The sequence below is a fragment of the Pan troglodytes genome, chromosome X, assembly GCF_028858775.2.
Source record: "Pan troglodytes isolate AG18354 chromosome X, NHGRI_mPanTro3-v2.0_pri, whole genome shotgun sequence".
Classification (NCBI taxonomy): Eukaryota; Metazoa; Chordata; class Mammalia; order Primates; family Hominidae; genus Pan; species Pan troglodytes.
The window spans coordinates 11,055,093-11,079,907 of record NC_072421.2 but is presented as its reverse complement, the minus strand read 5'-3'; the positions used below and the strand labels follow the sequence as shown (position 1 = coordinate 11,079,907).

At 39.0% G+C, this 24,815-nt stretch overlaps 1 protein-coding gene across 10 annotated transcripts in view; it reads left to right on the top strand.

Moving 5' to 3' along the window:
• Positions 1 to 24,815, top strand: part of MID1 (midline 1) — a 664,445-nt gene that overhangs the window by 620,465 nt on the left and 19,165 nt on the right. For all 10 annotated transcript variants that reach the window (XM_063804567.1, XM_054676512.2, XM_054676514.2 and 7 more), the window contains 3 exons: positions 6,989 to 7,137; positions 14,865 to 14,992; positions 19,773 to 19,916. In XM_063804567.1, coding sequence (XP_063660637.1) covers positions 6,989 to 7,137; positions 14,865 to 14,992; positions 19,773 to 19,916 — 421 coding nt within the window. The remainder of the gene's footprint in view (positions 1 to 6,988; positions 7,138 to 14,864; positions 14,993 to 19,772; positions 19,917 to 24,815) is intronic.

Here is a 24,815-nt window from a genome sequence, read left to right as displayed (position 1 = left end):
CTTCAGAAATCAATATAAGGTGGTATTTGTATAAAGATAGACAAATAGATCAAAGGATCAGCAAAAAGACTTGAGAAGTAGATTCATACATATATGGACAAGTGATTTTCAACAAAGATGCAAAGGCAATTTCAGTGGAGAAAGGATTGTCTTTTTAGTAGCTGGTGCTGGAGCAATTGGATATCTGTATGTAAGAATATGAAGTTTGATCCATACTTCACATTATATACAAGACTTTACTCAAAATTGATTATGTATCTAAATGTAAAAGGTAAAAGCTGTAAAACTCCTAGAAGAAAACGTGGAGGAGATCTTGACCTTGGGTTAGGCAAAGATTCTTTACATACAAATGACAAAAGCATTATCCATAAAAGAAAATATTTATATGTTGGGTTTCATCAAAATTTAAAACCTCTTCAGAATGCACTGTTAAGAGACTGAAAAGACCAACCACAAACTAGGCGAAAATATTTACAAATTATTTATTTTAATAAAGGATTGTATCCAGAATATATAACAAATTCTCAAAACTCATTAATAAGAAAACAAGCCTTTCACCAAAATGCATAAAAGATTTGAATACTTTACCAAAGAAGAGGTGTGGATGATGTATTACTTAGGGTTCTCTAGAGCGACAGAACTAATAGGATATATATATATAGAGAGAGAGAGGAGTTTATTGAGTATTAACTTACACAATCACAAAGTCCCACAATAGGCCGTCTGCAAGCTAGCAGGGAGAGCCAGTCCGACTCTCAAAACTGAAGAACTTGGAGTCCGATGTTCGAGGGCAGAAGCATCCAGCATGGGAGAAAGATGTAGACGGGGAGGCTAAGCCAGTCTCTCCTTTTCATGTTTTTTCTTATATTCGCTGGCAGCTGATTAGATGGTGCCCACCCAATTAAGGGTGGGTCTGCCTTCCCCAGCCCACTGAGTCAAGTGTTAATGTCCTTTGGCAACACCCTCACAGACACACCCAGGATCAATACTTGCATCCTTCAACCCAATCAAGTTGGGACTCAGTATTAACCATCACAGATGGTAAATAAGCACGTGAAAAGATGGTTCAGTATCATTAGTCATTAATGAAATGCAAAATAAATTTCAATGAGATACTGCTTCCTACCTACTAGAATAATTAAAATTCAAAAGATGGCGCATACCAAGTGTTGGCAAAAATGTGAAGGAACCAGAGCTCTCACAAACTGCTGGAGGTGGGAATTAAAGTAGTACATGCTGGAAAGCTGGCAGTTTCTTAAGTAAGCATACACTTACCATATGATCCAGCCATTTAGGTATTTACCAAGAGAAAGGAAAGCTATGTCCATACAAAACTTGTAGGTGAGACTGGTCACGGTGGCTCACACCTGTAATCCCAGCACTTTGGGAGGCCGAGGCAGGTGGATTGCTTTGAGCTCAGGAGTTTGAGACCAGCCTAGGCAACATGGTGAAACCCTGTCTCTACAAAAAACACAAAAATTAGCCAGGTGTTGGTGGCTCACTCCTGTAATCCCAGCTACACAGGAGGCTGAGGCTGGAGAATCGCTTGAGCCCAAGAAGCAGAGGTTGCAGTGAGCTGAAATGATGCCACTACACTCCAGCCTGGGTGATAGAGTGAGACCCTATCCAAAAAAAAAAAAAAAAAGACTTGTAGGTGAAATTTCATGTTAATTTTACTTGTAATAGCCCCAAACTAGAAATGGCCCAAAGTCCATCAACAGATGAATGGGTAAACAATTTGTGTCATAATCACACAATGAAATACTCTTTGGCGATAAAAAGGAATAAACTAGTTACACTAGTTATAATGCAACAACATGGATGGATCTCAGTATAATTAAGGTGCGTGAAAGGAGTCAGACAGAAAGTAGTATATTCTGTATGAGTAGATTCATATGAAATTCGAGAAACGGCACTTTCTACTAATCTACAGTGACGAAAAGCAAATCAATGATTGCTTTTAGGGATGGGATGACAGGAAAGGATGGGCACAGTTAATTACAAAGGAGCAGGAGTAAATTGTGGGGCATGATATATATGTTTATTATCTTGACTGTGGTGACTGTTTCATGGGTGCATACATATTTGAAAAAGTGTCAAATTTGCACTTTATGTACTGTTTATGATATGTAAATTCTATCTCAATTCAGCTGTTTATTAGACATATAAATTGTGTATTATATAATGAAAAAGTCTTCAGAAATTAAAATTAATGAACTAGGGTGATATGTATTAGCACGGACAAATCACAAAAACAGAAGAAAGTTATATAATTATTTGTACAAGCATTATATAAAATTTAATAAACTACCAAAAAATCCCATACATTGTTTAGGTATGTGTACATAAACATGTTTGGGAGTGATCAGCTCTAAATTCGAGAGGGTCTTTTCTTCTGGAGAGAGACATGAGTGAGATTATAAAGTGCCACACAGAGGCTTTAATGCTATCAATAATATTTTACCACCAGGTGTGGTGGCTCATGCCTATAATCCCAGCACTTTGGGAGGCCAAGGCGAGAGGATCACTTGAGCCCAGGAGTTTGAGACCAGCCTGGGCAACATAGTGGTTCCCCATCACTACAAAAAATAAAAATAAAAATAAAAATTAGCCGGGTGTAGTGGCATGTGCCTGTGGTCTCAGCTAGTCAGGCGGCTGAGGCAGGAGGATTGCTTGAGCCTGGAAGGTCAAAGCTGCAGTGATCCATAATCATGCTACTACACTCCAGCCTGGGTGACAGAGCAAGACCCTGTCTCAAAAAAAAATCTTTTTTACTTCCTTTTGAAAACTCTGAAGCTCATATGATGAAAATACTGAGATTTAGTAAACCTGGTACTATGTACAGGACAGTTCATTATATTCTTAAATTTTTTGTATGTATGGAATGCTTCACTTTTTAAAAAGTATACATTTGCTCAGCAACATTATCTCAGAAGGCAATCTTAGAAAGCAGATGTTACTTGGGAAAGATGAGGGCCGCACTCCTTTTCTCTTGAGTTAGTACTTTGGCACATGACCAAGGACTAGTTGATTCCAAACCCTGAAACTCACAGTGACTCAAGTCCCTAGCCAGGGCATATTGTGTCAGAGGCCTGTTTTTAAGAGGAAGGGTGTGAATGCCAACCCGTGGAAATCTGAGGTGCCAGACAGGGAGGGCAAGTGTGGACTTGGGGTTCACTGGGGGACTTGGGTCCCTGCACCCCGGGGTGGCAGTGGCAACTGAGAGCATTGAGTCTAAAGAACGGATGGTGGGGCCTTCTGACAAGCAATTGGAAGTGGGCAGGTGGAGCAAGAACCAGGCAGAATTGTGGAGATCACAAAAGTGAGTTTCATCAACTGCCTTATTTTGCCCCTGTCTATCTCTGACACTAGTCACTCAGCTGTCAAACTCACCTCAAATTCTGCAATTGATGAGGTCACCAAGCAGGTGATATTATTACACGTTAGTACCTACTGATGATTCCTGCTCTTGGACCATTGTACATTCTCTGAAACAAATTAACTCGACAGCCTTTATAGGTGGGCGGACTGGAGAGTCTTAAGCCATGAGGCTCCCTGGGAAAGAATTTTCTTCTTTTTTTCAGTAGTCGGGGATAAGTTTCATGTCAACACACAAAGAGCTAAATTCAGATTGAGTTCATTCATTTAATGTTCAGACACAGAGATCTATGGTAGACTTCTGAAGGCCAAAGCTCAACAAAATAAGGGTCCCTTTTCTTCACTGCCTTTTATGTACACTAAATCTTAAAAGTTTAAGAAAATTAACTTGGACTAAATGTTGAGCTCTCCATGGCCTTAAAGAGATGGTGAGAACAGGCCTCATTTTCAGTTCAGATACTTGTGTGAATTGAGGATGCATTGTTTGGACCTAATTGTTTTGGGGTGTGTATCCTACATACATATAAAAAGATTTATATAAAAATAAGTGTTTAAAACGCATTTCAAGCAAAATAAAGCGGCTTTTAAAAGAATGTGTAAGGTATAATAAACAGCAAATAAAATGATATAAACAGCCCTGTGTCCCTGCTAAAAGGAGATTCCAGCAGGCAAACTATTTCCATGACTAGTAGAGAGTAAATTCCAAAAGTTACAATGTGGTAATCTCACTTCCCGAAGGAAAAATGAAGAGTTGACTGGAAAATATTTCCCTTGCAGCATTAAGGCAGACACATACAGAATCTTTTTATGTGTCAGTATCTAATTTTTTTAAACATCAAATTTTATTCACCTTGTCAGCTTTTAAAAATAATACATTAAAAAGTGTTGTCTAATAGAAAACTAAGTACTTCGCTCCATGCTGGGTGTCTGAGTTTGAAGTGCTGTGACAAGTAGGACAGTGTTTCAGAGTGTGCTGCAAATCAGGGCCATCTGACTGTAATCATTTAAGCCAGGGGTTAGCCGACTTTTCTGTCAAGGGCCAGATAACAAATATTTTAGGCTTTGCCATACAGTCTCTGTTGCAGCAACTCACTTCTGCACAACATTGTAGCAAGAAAGCAGCCATAGATTATGTGTAACCAATGAGTGTGGTAGTATGCCAATAAAGCTTTATTTACACAAACAGGCTGTATGCTGATTTGGCCCACAGATCACAGCCTAGGAACACCTAACTTAGAGCAGTGTTTTTCTTTTTTCTTTACTGTAACCAGCAGTAAGAAATACATATGACATCACAATACAGCGTGCACGCATGCACACACACAAAAGGTTTTACAAAACCCAACTTGCCTTTTCTACCAGGAATGCACTCTGCTATTTGCTTTTCTCCTCTTCTATTTGGTTTTTTAAAGGCTAGTCCTGACTGTCCTAATGATTCATCACCTGCAGGCTTAAAAACATTTGTTGCTTGTTGAAATGCAAATTCCTCCTGCTCTGCGAATTACAACTCCTTAACTCAAATATTGGAGCGTAGACCCAAACATCTACTGTTTTTCTTTCAAAATGATCCCCAGCTGATTCTTTTACACTAGGTTTGCAAAGCTCAAATCAGGTGTATCAGATGAAATTGTACACTAACCTATAACTAAAATTATGCCCAAAATTGTTCTCTGTAGAACATTCCGATATTTTCACAGGCGACTCTCATTTTGTCTTGCTTTAATTTTTGCATGATTTAGGGCTCTTTTATTCTTTTTCCTGTTATGTCACTTTTAATGTTCAATATCATGATAGAAAAAGAAAAGAAGAAACTGGAGTTCAAGCATCATCGCATTTGAAATGTGTGTGGTCTTTAATAGGCATATCTAAAGGATAAGTAGTTGTCATGAAGTTATTCTAAAGGAATATTTTGACCTTATTTTCTTTTGCTGGAATTGTATTAAACATCTGCAATTCGGCCATGTAATTTAAATGATTCTTTATGCTGTGTGATTAAATATTCCATTCACTTGGTTTGTCCTGTGGACTGTAAATTAGTTTTCCTTCTGGAATTTTCCTTCCTCTGACAGTTTCTTATGAACATGTTCTAATATCCTGCGCTGTACTGGATGCCTTCCTTAGCTTTGCCTCCAGATAGAATGATGCCAGAGGCTAAATTCTATTTGGTGTAAAATAAGTGTTATTTTATTCCACTAATGAATACAATTAATCCACTGGGGACAGTAACTATAATTATAATGCATTAAGTCTTTTACCAGGCTCACGATCATATATTATTTGCCCTAAAGTTTTGACACTTCATTCTCTGACTCTTTCAGGAATTTTTTTCACCCTTGCCTGAAATCTTGTGCCTGCTGCTTCTAATTCAGTATGAATTTCCTTTGTTTGCTTATAGTACATACTTGGAATTGGATGTTCCTTAGAGGCCTCAAGTTCTGACATCTCTTTCCTTCCTTTTCTTAGATTAGAGTTATACAGGGATGGTAATGACGACTTGGAGAAAGAAAGAATTTCTTGGAATTAGCAGGAATTCTGGAGAGAGCCTTGAGCCAGCCTTGTCTGTAAGACAGATTAACTGGCCTCCTCCGTACCCTTTCACCCAGGGCTATTTTCCATTCCAGAATTATCATAAAGCCGGTGGAAACCTGTCCCTGGGTGTGTGGTTGGGGGCAGTAGGCACACAGCAATTCCAATTAGCTGTCTAATTTTAACTTGGCTTCTGGCCAGAGGACTTCATCTCACAGCACATTTCAAACACCAGAGCGAACGGTCAAGTGGGTTACCTTGGACTTATCTTGGCCTGCCCCGGAGGTTATGGTCAATTATGTTTGAGGGACATTTTCAAGCGAGACAGAATCAGGAATTGGAATGGAGGTTGTGAAGCAATCATGCGTTTTTATCCCAACTGGGAAATGCTTATCAAAATAGTTCCTAGTTATCAAGTAAGCACAAAGTGCCTGGAAATGACGTTCCCAGTGAGGGGAAATGGCCCAGCTGTGCTTTTTTTGGCTTTCTCTCATCTGCTCAACAGGAAAAATATTAATCAATGGGAAAAATGCTCCCTTTCTGTTAATTTAACACATGAGTTTTAGGTAGTGTGGGAAATAGTAACACCTAATGCTTTTCATTCTCGATTTTATTACATGAATTACAAAAAAAACTTTTTAGAAAATGGTTTTCATTTAAACCATAGATTCACCACCAATAAAGATGTTTTATCTTCTTGATGAAAAGAAGATAAACCTGAGATAGAGAAAGTTCCAGGCTTCCCTACAGTCTTGCAGTCATTGTGTGGAATAGTCCAGGGAAGACGTCTGGTGACCCTTTGTAAGTTGCTACTGGGCAACACCTTTTTTTCCCATCAACAGGGAAGCAATTCACAATTCAGTGTTTCCTCGTAAAACGAATTAGCAATGCTTCTCCAATGAGATAAAGAATATCTAAACCAGAGTCCCATAATGGAGCTTTCCATATTTTGATATATCTCTATGCCTACTTTTTGAACTTTTATGGAAGGATAACACGACAAAATGAAGGATCCAGCCTGATGCCTTTTCATTAAGCAAGACCACCCATGTAACCATCTCTCTCCATGCCTCTTTTGTTCAAGGTGATGAGGCTTCGCAAACTGGCTCAGCAGATTGCAAACTGCAAACAGTGCATTGAGCGGTCAGCATCACTCATCTCCCAAGCGGAACACTCTCTGAAGGAGAATGATCATGCGCGTTTCCTACAGACTGCTAAGAATATCACCGAGAGGTGAGTGCAGGGGCCCCTGGGAACTTCTCGGCTGCTGGGCTCTTGTATCTGCGGTGTGATTGGTTGGTCTTGCCCTCGCCTTGCTTTTATTTTCATTTTCAAGGCTCTGTACCAGAGAGAATAGAGGCTTTGAGCTGTTTTGTTCCAGCTAAAGATGCTTCCTTTTGACATGTGAAAGCCCTTTCAGTAACAGCCTGGAGTCTGGAGTTCAAGGCCTTTGAAACAAGAGTCCACCAGTTAGAAAGAATAAAATCAACCTGCTTTTGGATGAGGGGGGAGCTTATGATGGCACAAAAACAGCATTTATTGTGACTCTCAGATGTGATGTTATCGTACACTTGATAACAAAGAGTCAAAATGAAGGCAAAAACATTAAAGGGAATCTTTTCTTCCATCACAGGGCTCATCTATTTTTTTTTAAAATCACACAGGTGTTGTTCTCTGTTAGGCCCATTTTCATTTGGTTGAGGAGCTTGGCCTCACCTGAAAAGGTCAAGGCCAACTCATGCAGGAGAGAAAGGACCAAACTGTCAACCTCATACGGCCTTCTTTTAAAATACTCTTTATTCTCAGGTAGGGAGCTTTAATGTGATGTTATCTGAATGGTTGGCTCAGCAGTAAAACTGGCAAAGATAAGTATTTCTTCAGCACACATACTTGGTTGGTATAAAAATTACTCATCTTCACTGACACAAACACCTATAGCAATTCTAGTGGGTCCAAAGAAAAGCACTAGCCGGGCACAGTGGCTCACGCCTGTAATCCCAGCACTTTGGGAGGCCAAGGCGGGTGGATCACCTGAGGTCAGGAGTTCGAGACCAGCCTGACTAACATGGTGAAACCCGGTCCCTGCTAAAAAAAAAAAATACAAAAATTAGCCAGGCGTGGTGGCAGGCGCCTGTAATCCCAGCTAGTTGGGAGGCTGAGGCAGGAGAATTGCTTGAACCTGGGAGGCGGAGGTTGCAGTGAGCCGAGATCGTGCCACTGCACTTCAGCCTGGGCAACAGAGCGAGACTCTTTCTCCAAAAAAAATAAATAAATGAAAAAACAAAGAGAAGCACTAGGCTGGGCCAGATACAGCCAATGCCACATAAATGACATCTCTAACTCAGGCTAATGGCCTTGACTTCATTCATTCTAATTTTCAGAGTCAACTGCCCTTTATCCAAAGCAATAATAGAATCCTATCTCTAGAAGACCCCAGAGAGCTCATGCATGCTGATCTTCATCCTAGAGCAGAGATCAGCAGACTTTTTCTATAAAGGATCATCAAGTAAATATTTTTCCGCTTTGCAGGTTGTAAGGTCTTGGTCACAGCTACTCAACTCTGCCATTGTAGCTAGCTCTAAAGCGGCCATAGATAATATAGAAACAAATGGGTGTGGCTGTGTGCCAATAAAACCATTACAAAAACAGGCAGTAGACCATATTTTGCCAACCCCTGGCCTAGGAAAAAAAATACTCGCCATCTTATGACTGAAATTTATTCAAAGAAAGAGAAAGGAAACTAACATTTATTGAGTGCTTGCTTGTTTCGGAAACTTGTGCTAATTCTCAAAATATCGCATAGAGGAGGAGTGATTGACATCTCCATTTTCACTCTTCTTAAAGAGTAATGTATCGTGTTTTTACAACTCTGGTCTACTATCCAACCGGCTTGACTGTATTATTTCTTATATTTGAGGAAAATTCCTTTTGTAGCTGATTAGATACTTATCTCTTCTAAAAGGCATGGATAACAGCTGGCTATCATCCCTGTTATGTACTTAAGATGCTCTCCTCCTTACTCTGAGAGGCCCATTTCTTTCCTCCTGATTCCTTGGTTCCAAATGTTTATTTTCCCTGGGCCATATCCAGTTGCTCAATATTCACCCTAAAGTTAAAAACTGCAAATAGCACTAATACTCCAGTGTACCTAGGACACTAATAGATAGCGTTTACACTTAGGTCACGGTTTCCAACCGGAATCCAGGAGTACTTTTCTCCATCTATGAACTTTGAGATGTCCAGATGAAATGGCTATTATGAACTGCATTCCTCATCAATCCCTGAAGATTCAACCAAGTGTCACATGAATAAATTCTTACCTAGTGACCAGAGATGATGTGACCCCATAACAGTTATTGCTGAAAGAAGATATGCATCTGAAGTATAGCACAGGTGTGGGAATGCCCACATACAATCTCCCTCAGTTCCAGTGGGACGTATCTGCTCCCATTCAGCTCTCTCTATAACAAGCCCAACTCATCAAGAGCAGGAACATGACTTTGATTTCTCTTTCTACAAAGAATGTGCTTCTGTCAAGTTTGAATTCACAGAGCCTGTAAAAATTTGCCAAGAGCCTTGTCTCTGTTTCTGCAGTCCCCTCTCCTCCCATCACTATTTGTCAATCCTCTTGGCTAATTCCTGAGCCTTTCTATCCTTCCAGCAGCTAGGATATAGAAAAAGGACACTGGGCTTAGACTAGAAGTTGGCAGACCTGGGTTCCAGTCCTAGCACTGCCACTTTTTAACTATGGGTCTTTGAGCTATTTTCTACTTAGAAAATTGGGTTCAGGAACAGTTTGGAGGTTCCTCAAAAATCCAAAAATTAAGCTGTCATATAATCCAGCAATCCTACTGCTAGGTACATACCCAAAAGAAACGAAATCAGTATATAGAAGAGATATCCTCACTCCTGTGTTTGCTGCAGCACTTTTACAATAGCTAAGATTTGGAAGCAACCTAAGTGTCCATCAACAGATGAATGAATAAAGAAAATGTGGTACATATATACAATGGAGTACTAGTCAACCATAAAAAAGAATGAGATCTAGTTATTTGCAACAACATGGTTGGAACTGCAGATCATTAAGTGAACTAAGCCAGGCACAGAAAGACAAACATTGCATGCTGTCACTTATTTGTGGAATCTAAAAATCAAAACGATTGAACTCACGGACATAGAGAGTAGAAGGATGGTTACCAGAGGCTGGGAAGTATAGTAGGGAGTTGTGGGAGTGGGGGTGGGTAGGGATGGTTAATGGGAAAAAAGAAAGAATGAATAAGACCTACTATTTGGTAGCACAATAGGGTGACTATAGTCAATAATAACTTAATCGTATGTTTAAAAAAAAACTTAAAAATGTAACTGGATTGTTTGTAACCCAAAGGATAAATGCTTGAGGGGATTGATAACTTATTCTCTGTGATGTGCTTATTTCACATTGCATGCCTGTATCAAAATATCTCATGTACTCCATAAATATAAACACCTACTATATACCCACAAAAGAATTGTTTTTACTAATAAAAAAATTATTTAAAAAAATTGGTTTCAGAATAGCTGTCACTGTTGTGATAACATTGCTTTAAGTTCCTAAGAACAGGTCATTAGCATTATAGCTACTCCATGAGTGTTAGTTGGATCTCTGTTTTCACGTTTCAACATGTCAGTCTAGCCCGCCTTGTGTGTCTTTTTTCCAATGCTACTCTCTGTCTACCTGCCCCTATTCATCAACCTGTCACTTAACATTCTTCTCTAGGACATGACTTCTTTTTTCTGTCTCCTATTGTGCCTGCCTTGGGCTTTGGCTCCTGTATACTTCCAAACAATCTTTATTCTTCAATTCAGGTGTGGAGCCCAGAACAAACTTTTAATCCCGCAGGCATTCTTGAAGTGAGACTTAGATGAGATTTTCTGCATCATTAAGTGACTTAAAGTGGATATGTCCTCCTACAAGCTGAATCAAAACTGTAAATTTTTCTTTCATTTCAGAAACATCAAACAACTCCAAAAGGGGAGAGAGCCTCAAGCTTTACATTGTAGGAGATGCTTTTGCTTTGGAACTGGTTGTTTGGCTCTGTGCTAATTGCTTAGTAATTATAGATAGCATTGAGGCTGCTCATTAACATTGGCTAATTTTGCTCATATACTCCAAGTAGGCAGGTACCCTAGCCACCTTGTTTTTACCATTATAGCCCCAGCACATTGCAAGCTGCCTGACATGAGTGAATGAGTGAATGAATGAATGGATCCATAAATCTGTAAAACGGGACCAATTATTCCTACCTAAGATGGTTATCGTGGGGATAAAATGCAATAATGTAGTAAAAACATTAGCCTAGTTTCTGTCACAAGATGAACATGCAACAAATACTAGTTCTCTTCCTTCCCACTCACTAGATGAATGCAAATGTATAATGTACTATATTCTCAAGCTACACTAGTAGATAGGTCTTTGGTGTGATTGTATATGCACCTTTATAGCATTATTTTAAATAAGCAAAGCTATTCACTAAGTCCAGGCATAAGAAAGTTGGTCTGCTTATGAAGAATCTAGAATTAAAATCCCTTATAGCAGTAACTTATCTGTATCAAGAAGGTGATACAAAGAAACTTCCCTCTGAATAGTACCTATTGTTCAAAGCACCTAGGAGGTTCTCAGACTCCTCAAGGTGATCCTTCTGTTCCTCACTACAATAGGCAGTTCAAGGATCTTTTCCAGAATACAAAGCCAAGAACTCCAGTTGTCAATTCTGAAAAGATGTTGCTTGGTTCAAAGAATTAGAGCATATCTGATCAGTGGTTTTGGAAGTGTGTCTGCAGGGTGTTCATAGGCATTAAGATAACTGCACGTTTTCAAGGCCAAATGTGTTTGGGAATTCCTGGGCTGACCAAAGTAAACCTATCTTGTTACTGTGAGGCCTCACTGGGTTTTACTTTGGTGATGCACATTGTTTGGCAGAAGCCTTGTGAGCAGCATAGCTCCAGACACGTCCACTTTCTGGAAAACTGGCCCCATGTGTCCCAGACATGGCTGTAAAGCAAGAAGTTGAGAAAGTGGCATAGCACTAACAGCCCTAGTGGATTTTGGCAACTTATCCAAAAGGCCAGAAGATGGGCAATAAGGATTTGGGAAATAAAAACATGGCCTAAAATGTTGAATTTGGCAGATTTCCCCTTGCCTGTCACTCCAATTGGGAATTTGAAGTTGTAGCCAAAGATAAGTATCTTTCCTTCCATCAAAAAACAAATGTGTAGGTGTTAAAAGCTGCAGTAATCTCCACTGATTCTTGCTGTCAGCCTTTGCCTCCCAGGCTAGGAACTTTGATCCTTTTGGTTCCCATGTAACAAAGTTCCTACCGTCAAGATGGTAGACATTATTAACAGTGTCACTCAATTTAAAATGTTTTATTTAATTGTTTGTAGACCATGGAACCAGGAGAAACTTGGGAACAAAATCTATTTTGGATGAGCCTGAATAAAGAGGTTTCTGCCAGTGGGCAGGGAAACTGCTAAAGCCAGGGAAATGCAATTGCAAGTTTGGTGCTTGTTTCCCAGTAGCTCAGAACAGTTCTCCCTGCCAGACATTATGACAGAGAATTAATTGGCGTTTCACTTTGCAATATCTTTTAAGAGTTCAAATGGCACCTTAGCATTTCTTTTAACTTTTCTGCATCGAATGCATATATTCTGGGCTCTTTGGTGTGTAGCATAGTTTAAGGGCTTCATAAATATTTGTTGAGAATAATCCTAGGACCTCTATGAAGTTTAAGGACTTTTTGTGTTCACGGGTCATAAGGAAAGCATTTTTAAAGTATAACTTGACCATCAATCAAAAATGCCTAGCAACCATCTCCGTATCCATCAGTCTAAATTAGCAGCTGTTGGTAACAATAATTAGCCCAATTCCCCAGGGTGCAATATTTAGTCAACAAAAGCACTCAACTCTGCTATTCACTACTTCTTGGTGAAAGGGTCAGGAGATGCAGTTAGATTCTCTACCCTCATTCAGACACTTGAAACTCGTTTCCAGAGCTTAGACCTCTTCACTTGCATCTTTCAATCCCAGTATCATTACATTTATGACATTGTTGATTAGGCTCTCTCCTTCCCGCCTGTACAACACTGAAAATCTGCCAGAAATACAACTATAGAAACTGTATTTCTATGAATTTTGAGCATTTTACAGGTATATTCTTTTTTAGATGGGTGAAATTTACACAACATAAAATTAACCATTTTAAGGCTGGGTGTGGTGGCTCATACCTGTAATCCCAGCACTTTGGGAGGCCAAGGCCTCCCAAAGGGTGATCGCTTGGGCCCAGGAGTTCAAGACCAACCTGGGCAACATAGTGAGACTCTGCTTCTGAATGCACGATTCAGTGGCATTTAGGACATTCACATTGTTGTGTAGCCACCACCTCTATCAAGTTCCAAAACACTTCCATCATACCAAAAGTAAGCGTTATACTCATTAAGCAGTTACTCCCCATCTCCCCTCCCCTCTTAGCCCCTAGCAACCACCAATCTACTCCCTGTCTTTATGAGTTTTTGCCTTTTTTGGACATTTCATACAAATGGATCATACAATATGTGGCCTTTTTGATGGCTTCTTTCACAGAGCATAATGTTTTTAGGCTTTATCCACATTGTAGCATGTGTCAGTGTTTCATCCCTTTTTATGGCTGAATAATATCCTGTTGTATAGATATACCCACAGATGTAATTTTTAGAGCCAAGATATATTACATTTGTAAATCCAAAGCTTTAAGAGCCATTAAGAGACTCAAAAGGACATATAACCCTTGGAGTAACTGGCCTGAAATTTTTCTAGATGAAACAGAAGAGTACAGATCTGAAATTCTCCTCCTTGCTGCTGCCAGCTAGCTTTGTGGCCTTGTATAAATGAGCATCAATTTTCTTAATTAGAAAATAAGTAACTAGATTTAGTACTAAATTGTTTCAAGGTTGTTTCTTTGCTCAAAAATTCCCAGCATCCTACGCAATACTCCGCATATAATAGCTCTTAAGAGTGTTGTTTATGGAACTTAACAAAATACCAAACTCAACAAGATTACTAGTCCAGCATCATTTGATATGCTCAGAAATGGTATGCTTCATGCCACAATTCTCTTGTTTTTAAGAGAAGCACTTGCATTTTTGAATCAAAGTGTTCATTATTAATAACTGAACCTTCCAAATGAACCTGAGAGTACATAGAAGGAGATTGAGACACACCAGTGCCTTGCTTTTTAGTTTATACATGAGAACTCTAACCAGAAAACCTAAATGAAGAAGAGAAATAGTGCATCCACTGGGGGGATTTGTGAGAAAGCTCATGAATATTTTCCACAGCATCTGCTGGGAATATGGTGCAAGAAAATGAATACAAAGAGAAAGAAAATGAGCCAGACAAAAAACTCCCTTTTTAATGTTTATTTTAGAGAGAGGCTAGTAATTGATTAAACTAATCCAATATCTGGAAACATTCTTTTTAAATATTCACTTTGCCTTTTATGCAGTTTGAAATTTTGGAGACTCTCCTTTGAAGTGGATCAGGGTTGCGTCTGAAAGGAACAAACAGTTTCCCAGACAGATGTGTGAAGAAATGCCTAGAGCTATGCGCTTCTTGCTGGGGTTAGACGTGACCGGGCCAGACTGTTAAATACACAGCAACATGAAATATGAATATTCTTTTGCTTTCACAGGGAATTTTTTTTCCCGATAGTAAAAAGGAAGAGGGCAAGCCATTTTGTTGTTTTCTCCAATTCCTTCACTTTTTTTAAAGCTTGCATTCATTTGTTTTATGTTCCTGTGTTGTGACATTTTGAGATGCCTCTTAAAACTCATGTGTAAAAAAGCACTTTTTAAGAGATATTTATTTTCCTTTTTTTTTCATTTCTATGCAGTGATGTTGAAAGTCATCTTGACATTTCTGAAACATTGTTTTGTTTGCATTACAGAGTCTCCATGGCAACTGCATCCTCCCAGGTTCTAATTCCTGAAATCAACCTCAATGACACATTTGACACCTTTGCCTTAGATTTTTCCCGAGAGAAGAAATTGCTAGAATGTCTGGATTACCTTACAGGTATTGTCTTTTATGTTCTCTTTAATATTGTGCACAGTTAGTTATATAAACACTTTGCCACCAGATCAGTTATTCCCCAATAACCAGAGGAATGGGCTTTTGACCTAGGAATGGCACTGATATTTCCATAAACAATTTCTGTGCATTGCCCTTTATTTTTTCATCAAAACAACACAGCCCATTACTAAACTGGGGACAGGAGAAAAAGGAGAATCTCAATCATTAAAAGCATACTTACCACTGTTTCCCTCACTCTCAAGGTGTGGGTGCTAAAAATAGTATCTCTCTGTGGTATTTTTCATATCATAGTAGTGAGAAACTCACAATACATTAGCAGAGACAAAATTGGCAGCTAACTGATTGGTTGTCTGTACTGCTTCGTCTCCTTGTATTTGTGATCTTGTTTTAATTTGCACAACATCGAGTTGAGGTAAAGCATTATAATCCCCATTTTGCAAATGACAGAGATCAGCCGTCTTGCTGGAAATCAGGTAACTAGGGAATGACAGAATTAGAATTTGGCTGGGACCTGTACAAACTCCAAAAACTTCTGCTCTTTCTAGTAAAAGACTGAATTTTATCTTGGCAAATGTCACCATGGCAAAGGTCACAAATTTACATTGGAATTCCTAGTGTTGTGTTTCAGTGTGCTTCCTGGTTGGTGTTTTGTTTTGTTTTGTTTCTCCCTTGGTTGACCTTAAAAAACAAAAACAACAACAAAACAACAAAAACCTCAGGCCACTCCTATTCCTAAGCATGCTTCTAAACTTTTCTTTGCTGTCAACTTCTAAAGCAGGAACTGAGAATATTCACTGGTAGAACCTGGACTGTTTAGACAACCTTATTCGTGTTAGCCAAAGCCACCAGTGCCTGTGACTTCAGGAAAGCACAATGTACACAGTGAAGCCAGATGTGCGCTGCACTTAAGATATACAGCCTTCAAGAGACCACGTCTCTAACTTAGCGTGACATGAGCTTCTCAGTTCCAATTCTGTGTGTACATGTTTGTGAGAAAGCGATTGAACAAGGTGGAGCAGGAGAAAGGGAATATTGTGTGATGTTTGTTTTTACAGTCTGTGGATAGAAGGCCAGGGGTTCTATATTCAGGGAGCATTGTACCCAGAAGATGAGCATTTTTTCTTTGCGAGGACCCAATGTGCCGTTTTTAGCCTTTCTGCATTGTCAAGCAAGGCAGGCAGGCATTCCACAAACTTCTTATCTTATGTAACTCTCTTTCAAACATACCACTCCTATTAAGGAAGAAAGAAATTGACTAAAAAAGCATTTACCGTATGGAACTAAACTTGGTTTCAAATATTTGTGTACATAATGCCCTCCTATTTAAGCTTTTAACTCTGAGATTTATTTAAACTGACACTATCCAATAAAACTTTCTATGATGATAGATATGTTCTATATCTGTACTATCCAGCGTTAGCTGCACCCCACATGGGGCTACTGAAAACTTGAAATGTGGCTAGTGAATTTTTACTTTTATTTAACTTCAACTAAATTTAATTGAAATTTAAACCATCACATGTCGCTTGTGGCTATTGTATTGAACAGTGCAGGTCTAGACTTTCTCCAGCTAAGCTGTTTTTCACAGTGGCATCCTGTTAAAAATCTCCTTTTTCTTATATCATTTGCGAATGAGTTTAGTTGCAAGCAACAAAAAATCCAACTAGCAGTGAATAAAACCATCAAGGAGTGTTTGTATTACAGTCACAGAAGAGAAGCCTGTGTTCCAGGGCTGGGCAGTGGTTCAGTGATGACCTCAGACCCCAGGCTCTTTCTTTTTTCCTCCTCTGCCGCCTTCATTGTGTTGCCTTTTTGCCACATGATCACAACATGACTACTCCACCTCCAAGTGTTGTGCTCAAGCTCTAGGCAAAAAGAAAGGGGTGGAGGAGAAACGATGGACAAAATGCTCTGCCAGCGAAGTTTGTTTATCAGAAAAACAAAAAGCTTGATCAGAAGACCCGCCTAGCAAACTTCCACTTATGTCTGGTGGGCTGTATCTGTGTTACAAGGTCATGTCCAGGGACAGAAAAGACTGGAAAATTAAGTATTTGCCTAGGCACATGGCCATTCTGCCCAGAATCAGTCTTATTGACAAGAATGTGCCCTTGCCATTTCCCAATAATTATTTCATAGTATTTCAACAACATATACCCATTTTAATCTCTATAGGAATGCAAAAGTATTGATTAAAGGGGAAATTGTGAAAGTAGTTTAGACTGAATTGTAACGTACACCATATTTCATCCCGATGGCTGTTTATTTCAAACTAAAGGCCATATGGGGTACCTGCTATTATGTCTTCTGAGCTGTCAACCCCAAATACAAATTCAGTCCATTTCTAGACATAACATCGATCCTGACCATAACATATGATGTTTGGCTGATACTGCCAAGTCCAAATAGTTTATGACATTTGTAAGCAGGAAATGAAGTGTTTGTGGAGTATTAGCCCACCATTCCTTGGGTGGTGTTTGTGACAGAGACAAGAAAATAACACTTCTGGTACTGATTCCATGACTATTGAAATTGGCAGCATGCTGCTGTTCTCATTTACACTAAATTGAGTATTGACTTCTCAGGACAAACTCATTGGGTTTACAGTCAAAATAAGGTTAGCCTGTCTCATTGTAAAAACAAGATTTTTTTTTCCTATGACATGCCTCTAAGTGGTATGTCAAGTTAATAACCCATAGAGGTGACATTTCCTTCCTGATTATGGCTACTACCATGTGTCTCACAGCTACTTGCCTATTTTGAACATATGTTTTCTTTCTATTTAATTGTATATTGCAATACAGAACAAAATTTTTCTACAATGGTTGATGGAGAAATAATTCAATGAACTGTTTAAATTGTGAGAGAGTAAGTATTTCTTCACTGGTCCATGCAGGAGTGATCCCACACCAACAGGGACCACACAGACAATAATAAGCACATTTTACGATGCAGCTGGACCTCCTCCGTGGAATGCATATCCTGATTGGTGTCACTGATTCATGCACATCCAAGTCATACCACATGACACTAAATCTCACATGTGAATACTTCAGGAGACAGATGTACAAATACATATTCCAGAAAGAATGCTTTAAAGGTTATGTAGAACCCTTCTGTCTTAATGCACAATTTAATGCCATGCCTGTCACATTGGAGGTGCTCAACAATGTTTCTGGAATTCAGAACCAATAGATAAAGCTAAGCTAATTGACTTAATACCGTAGACTTGCTTCTGTGATACTTGTCCTAGAGGTATATTCAAAAAGCAAAGTGAAGACTACTAACGCAGAGTTTAAATTTACAGTTTTTATAAACTTTTCTTCCTCTTTGGGTTTGCTTAGGACTCATCAATTCTAATCATAATTTAGAGCAGGAAATAACTCTGAAATAGTACAAGCAAAGGTTGCTCCTAGTTTGTAGAGTGCAGGTATGTTTCTCCTTTTGAAGTTAGATTCTAGTGGGTAGAAGAGTGGAAGTAAAGGCCCTGGATCAATTCTCTAAACCAGAGGTCAGCAAACTTTGACTGCAAACCACCAGATAGTAGACACTTTAGGCTTTGCAGTCCATATGGCCACAACTACTCAACTTTGCTGTTGCTCCAAAGCAGCCATAGACAATACATAAATGAATGAATCTGGCTGTGTTCCAATAAAACTTTATTTACAAAAACAGGCAGTGGGCCAGACTTGGCCCACAGTCACAGTTTGCCAACCCCTCCCTCTAAAATATTATTTACAATGCAAAGCACTCATTTTCTCATATTTTCCTTGCTCACATACTCTTCTCATAAAACCAGTTACTGAAATCAATTCAGTAGAAGTCATTTTAAACTCATTATTTTGGTAGGACTTAGACTTCTCTGCTCCAGAATGTGTTAAAGAAATAAAACAGCAGCCTTCTACAATGATAAATTAACCAAATGCCAAAAAAAAAGTTTTTTCCTTGGGGAAGGAAAATGTACCTTTTAGATATGATTGACTATGAATCATGGTCTACTGAATTTGAAATATCGCATGAGTTGAGAAATGAGAAGAAAATAGGGCTGGACTAGTAAGTTCTTTTTTTTATGTAAGTCATCGAAACATCTAATGAAAGAAAAATTCAAACAATTATGTGGCTGATTTTTTGTAGGATAACAAACATAAGTATTTTTTCAATTGGGTGCCTAAAGATATAAGTATCTGGCACCACGTATTAATAGGTCAGGGGTTGGTGAACTTTGGGTTACAGCCCAAATCTGACCCTCTACCTATATTTGTAAATAAAGTTGTATTGGAACCTGGCCATGCCCACATGTATAAGTTGTGACTGTTTTCATACTACAATGGCAGAGTTGACTAGTTGCAACAGAGACTGTATGGCCCACAAAGCTGGAAACATTTACCATCAAGGCCTTTACTGAAAAAGTTAGTCAACCTCCCAAAGTGAATGCAGCTATGAAACTTTATCTTGTTTACTTTTTATTTGACAAGTTTTCCTTCATGCACAAGAAAGTATTATTTGTTTAACCTCCCAAACATATTCTCATGATCTCATGATAAACACAGAAAGTCCATACTGGCTGACTCTAGTCACACTCCTTATTAAAAACAAAAGCAATAACCAGCCAATCAGATATTCTTTAGATTGGGGTCACCATCTCTAGGATAGTAGTCCTGATGGACCTATTGAGAAAGACCTGCTTAACTGTCAAACATCTCCTCTGAAATGGTATCCCAGTTGTGTGTGCTTTTCCACTGATAAGCATTCTTGACCCCCACAGCTCCCAACCCTCCCACAATTAGAGAAGAGCTCTGCACAGCTTCATATGACACCATCACTGTGCATTGGACCTCCGATGATGAGTTCAGTGTGGTCTCCTACGAGCTCCAGTACACCATATTCACCGGACAAGCCAACGTCGTTAGTGAGTATCTCATGGCCTATTTATTTCTGTCTTTGGTGGCTTTCTTCAGATTGATTGCATTCCTGAATTTAAACATCAAAGGAAGACAAGGAAGGAAAGAACACACAATATTTATTGACTTGTCTTTCTTGAACAAAAAAGTGATAGCACTCACTTGTACTACATTAGTAAAAACAGCTGGCTAAATATTGATGAAAATTAATGACCTCTAGCAAACCACATGGATGTTAAGGGAAAGAAGCCAGAAACAAATATATAGAGAGAAACAAATATATAGAGAGATATATAGAGAGAGAAACAAATATATATATATATATATAGTATTAATCCACATATAGGTTCATAACTTAAAGATCAAAATAAACTATTTTGCTTAAAGAAACATTCATAGGTGTTAAAACTATAAACCCTGGGCAACCTGGTGAAACCCCATCTCTACAAAAAATACAAAAAAAATACAAAAATTAGCGGGGTGTGGTGACACACACCTGTAGTCCCAACTACTCAGGAGGCTGAGGCAGGAGGACGGCTTGAGCCCAAGAAGCAGAGATTGCAGTGGGCAGAGATCACACTACAGCACTCCAGCCGGGGCAACAGTGAGAATGCTGTCTCAAAAAAATAAAAATAAAAAGTCAGGATGATGGCTACCTCCAGGATTAAAGGGCAAGTGGCACCACTGGAAAGAAATATACAGGGGTTCTTGGGGTTAATGGCAATTTAGTCATTTTATCATACATTTAGTTTTATGTACTTTCCTGAGTGTTACTTCACATATTTTAAAAGAAAGGATTTAATAAAATAAATAGCCAAAGAAAGTTAAATACCTGGTCCCATTCAGAGGAGAGAGCTGGGCCCATCACTTAAAATGTTAGTAACTGGCCCCACCCGGGAAGAATTTCTAACCTTACCTGAAACATTAGAGGTGCCCCCTCTCACTGAGGCCTATTTGATATCTGGCATCAGAGATAACTTGGTGATTTCAAATAGCAGTAGTAGCAGGCCACAGAGATGATAACAGAGGAAGCAGTCCTCCAACCCACAGAGTTATTTAAATTGAACTGGGCAAATGGCAATGGACCAGAAGACATGGCTTTTCACGGGAGCAAGCTTGAAACTTCTTTAACAAAGAAAAATACAATATGTCAAAATAGAACAGAATAGAATAGCAGTCATGTTTCAACAAAGAGATGTTTTGAATAAATTCATATCAATTTAATGTGCTTTTATTATATAAACCTTTTCTCTCTTAACTACAAACTGCTCTTTCCTAGCACAAGTAATTCTGAGTCATACGATGCTTAATATAGAAATTTGATTTAGGATTAATTAAAAGAGTGATGCAGAAATACACCAAGTTCTAAGGGACTAAAGTATAAATGACCCATACCAACAAATGGCTCCCCCTACCTTCCTTATATCCACTCTCCCCAACTTCTCCAACTTCCTCTCCTCAACTCCCTCACCTTCTACCCTATAATTGGCCTGCCGTGGAAGCTTTTATTAAAATCTTGCCATTTACCAAGAATGTGTAATTTTTAAATGAAAGTGGAGAAAGTCATGCAATGTCAAGAACAGCTCTGGCAAGCTGCCTGAGTCAGTAGGGAATATAGAAAGGTCAGAAATGGTGAGTGGGACAAAAATGTCTTGGGGGAAGTTGTGGTTAAACTAAGTCTTGAAAAAAAGCGGGTGCATTTTAGCAAGTTAAGGCTGTACCGGACAGCCATGTCATCATAAGCAAATCTATCAAGATGTAACGTAGCAGGGCATATTGGGAGGTCTTGCCTAATTAAGCCTGGCTGGTAAGTGAGGAAAGGGAGACAGTGAGAAATGAAGGTAGAGAAATAGAACCAGGGCTCAAACCTATATTGGCCTAGCTCCAAAAAGCACATGTTCTTAATCCTTAATCCTCAGTCACCTAATCCTAATTCACAGGCAAGAGCTAGATTGCAGAGGGCTACCCAGGCCATACCATGTTTGGATTTTACCCTGTGGGCTTGAGAGTCATGCAGGACAGTAGTGTAATCAGAGGTATAATTAGAAGGTGACTCAGGAGCACTGTGGAGAGTGGAGAGGAACAGGGCAGGACTAGAAGCAGAGACATCAGCTGGGAAGTTTCATAGTAATTCACTGAGGCAGAAATAGCCAGGACCTGCAAATGGCACCAGCATCAGAGATGGAAAGGAAAAGATAATTCCAGGAAGACTTCTCTGCGTCTGGCCCATTTTCCTGGGAAAAAATCATCAGTGTCCTCAGATATTTGAAGTGCTTTTTGGGGCAAGTCGCAGAAGGCCTGTATAGCAATGGTTTAGTAACATTTTGCTCACCTTCTAGGATTTTGAATTCTTCTGGTATCATTCCTCATTTCTGACTCTATATGCCCTACTGCAAATCATAAAGAAATACTAATTCTCTAAAATATTTTTCTACATGTGCATATCATACACAATGCTTTACCTTGTTTTTTTCAATAAATATTATGTCTGAGATATCATTCCATTTCAGCACAAATAAAGAACTGCCTTATTCCTTTTTGAGGCAGTATCATATCCTATTTTAAAGATATGCTCTAATTTATTTATCCCATCTTCTATAGATGTTTATTTAGCTTGTTTCCAATCTTTGGCTCTTACAAACAATGCCCCAGTATCCCCAAGGATGTTCAAGATATCCTTGAATATCTCTCCTTCCACACACGGGGAATTATATCTGTAGTATAATCTCTTGAGGTGCAATTTCTAGGAAAAGATTATTTGCATTTAATTTTACTTGACATTGCCAAATTGCCCTTCAGAGAGATGACATGATTTTTAAATGCATTTTTCCAGCTGTATGAGCTTATTATATTTCACTGATCTTGGCTACATATACCATAAACTTAACGTGGAATTAAAGTCTAGTAAAATTTTAAACCTTGATTGTGCTTCACCATAAACCTGAAACACAAGTTAATCTATGATCACTAATATCATACTAAATAGTCACTCCTTCATATAAGCAGTGATTCTCAACAAGGGCAGTTTTGCCCCCTAAGGGACATTTGACAATGTCTCTAGAGACTTTTGGGTCTCAAAACCTAGGAGGAGGGTGCTATTGGCATCTAGTGGGTAGAAGTGAGGAAAGATGGGAAATCTCCCACAATGCACAAGAAATCCCCCAACAACAGAGAACTATCTGGCCCAAAATGTCAGTAATGTCGAAGTTGAGAAACCCTAATTTAAAACAAGGTAAATGTATAATATCTACATGATTACATGCTAAATACTGAGACCATAACACACTGATCCACACACACTACTATACTATGTAGCATGGAAGGAAAAACACAACAAAAAGGGGGGAATATAATTAATATATTTTGTCTTCACTTAAGGAATTGTTTTCTCAATATTTTGTGATTAATATCACTAGCATATTTGGGATAAACTGAACCGGGGATTGTATCAAACTTGAAGAAGATGAAATTCAAAAGATGATCAGAAATTCCAAGGTAAGAGAAAAGAAGCACGTGAAGGTCTGAGAAGAGCAGGTAGAAAATGGAGAGATGATTCATTGTAAAACACCAAGGAAGGTTCTCTGAAAATACATAGAGGACTGATAGAACCAACGTCTGTTGATGAGTGAATAGTCTAACCAGAAAAAGAAAACATTTGGAGTCATTTTATACCAAAAGAGTGGTTCTTGGCCCATGTGAGAAATGCTATATTTCTCTCAAATCATTTTCGTCTGATTCAGGAAAAGTGCTAACAGTTTTCTATTGCTGTGAAACAAATTTCCAAAAACTTAGCAGTTTAAAACAATACCCACTTATTATTTCAGTTTCCATGGGTTAGGATTCTGGCATAGTTGAGCTGGGTCTTCTTCTTAGGGTGTCACAGTCTGAAGTTAAGGTGTTGGCTGGGCTGCATTCATCTGGAGACTCAACTAAGGAAGAATCTACTTCTTAGCTCCCTCCATTTGTTGACAAACTTGTTTCATTGTGGTTGTGGAATTCATGGCAGCTTGCTTCGTCAAGGCCAGCAAGGGAGAGAGTCTGCTACTTCAAATCTGTCACCTCCAAACCTGTCTTTAAAGGACTCACTTGACTAGGTCAGACTCACCCAGAATAATCTGCCATTTGATTAGCTCCAAATCAAATAATTAGGGACCTTAATTATATCTGTAAACTCCCTTCGCCTTCGCCTTTGTCATATAATGTAATATAAAAACAGGAGTAATAAAAGTGATAGACCTTTGTCCTTTGCCATATTCTGTTGGTTAGAAGCAGATGACAGGTCCTGTTTACACTAAGGAGAGAATATTACACAGTTATGAATACCAGGGAGTTGGAATCCTGGGGACCATCCTAGGGCATGTCTTCCTCAGATGGTTATGTCTCTCCTGAAATTTCTTTTTTTTCTTTTATTCTTTCATATATGTATGTGTGTATGTATGTGTGTGTGTGTGTGTATATACATATATATATAAAATTTCAGACAGTCTTGCTCTGCTGCCCAGGCTGGAGTGCAGTGTCATGATCTCGGCTCACTACAACCTCCACCCCCAGAGTTCAAATGATTCTCCTGCCTCAGCCTCCTGAGTAGCTGGGATTACAAACATGTGCTACCACACCTGGCTAATTTTTATATTTTTAGTAGAGATGGGATTTCGCCATGTTGGCCAGGCTGGTCTCAACTCCTGGCCTCAAGTGATCCACCCACCTTGGCCTCCCAAAGTGTTGGGATTACAGGCATGAGCCACTTCACCCAGCCCTTTCCTGAAATTTCTTAAATCAAATCGTCATGGGCACTTTGGGAGTACATGTAGCCTTGGCCTTGACTGATGGGCTCTGTATCCGTTGGCTTTTGCTGAATAGCCAACAACCACAGGGCCTAAGTAGAATTCATATTGCTTATGCATCTG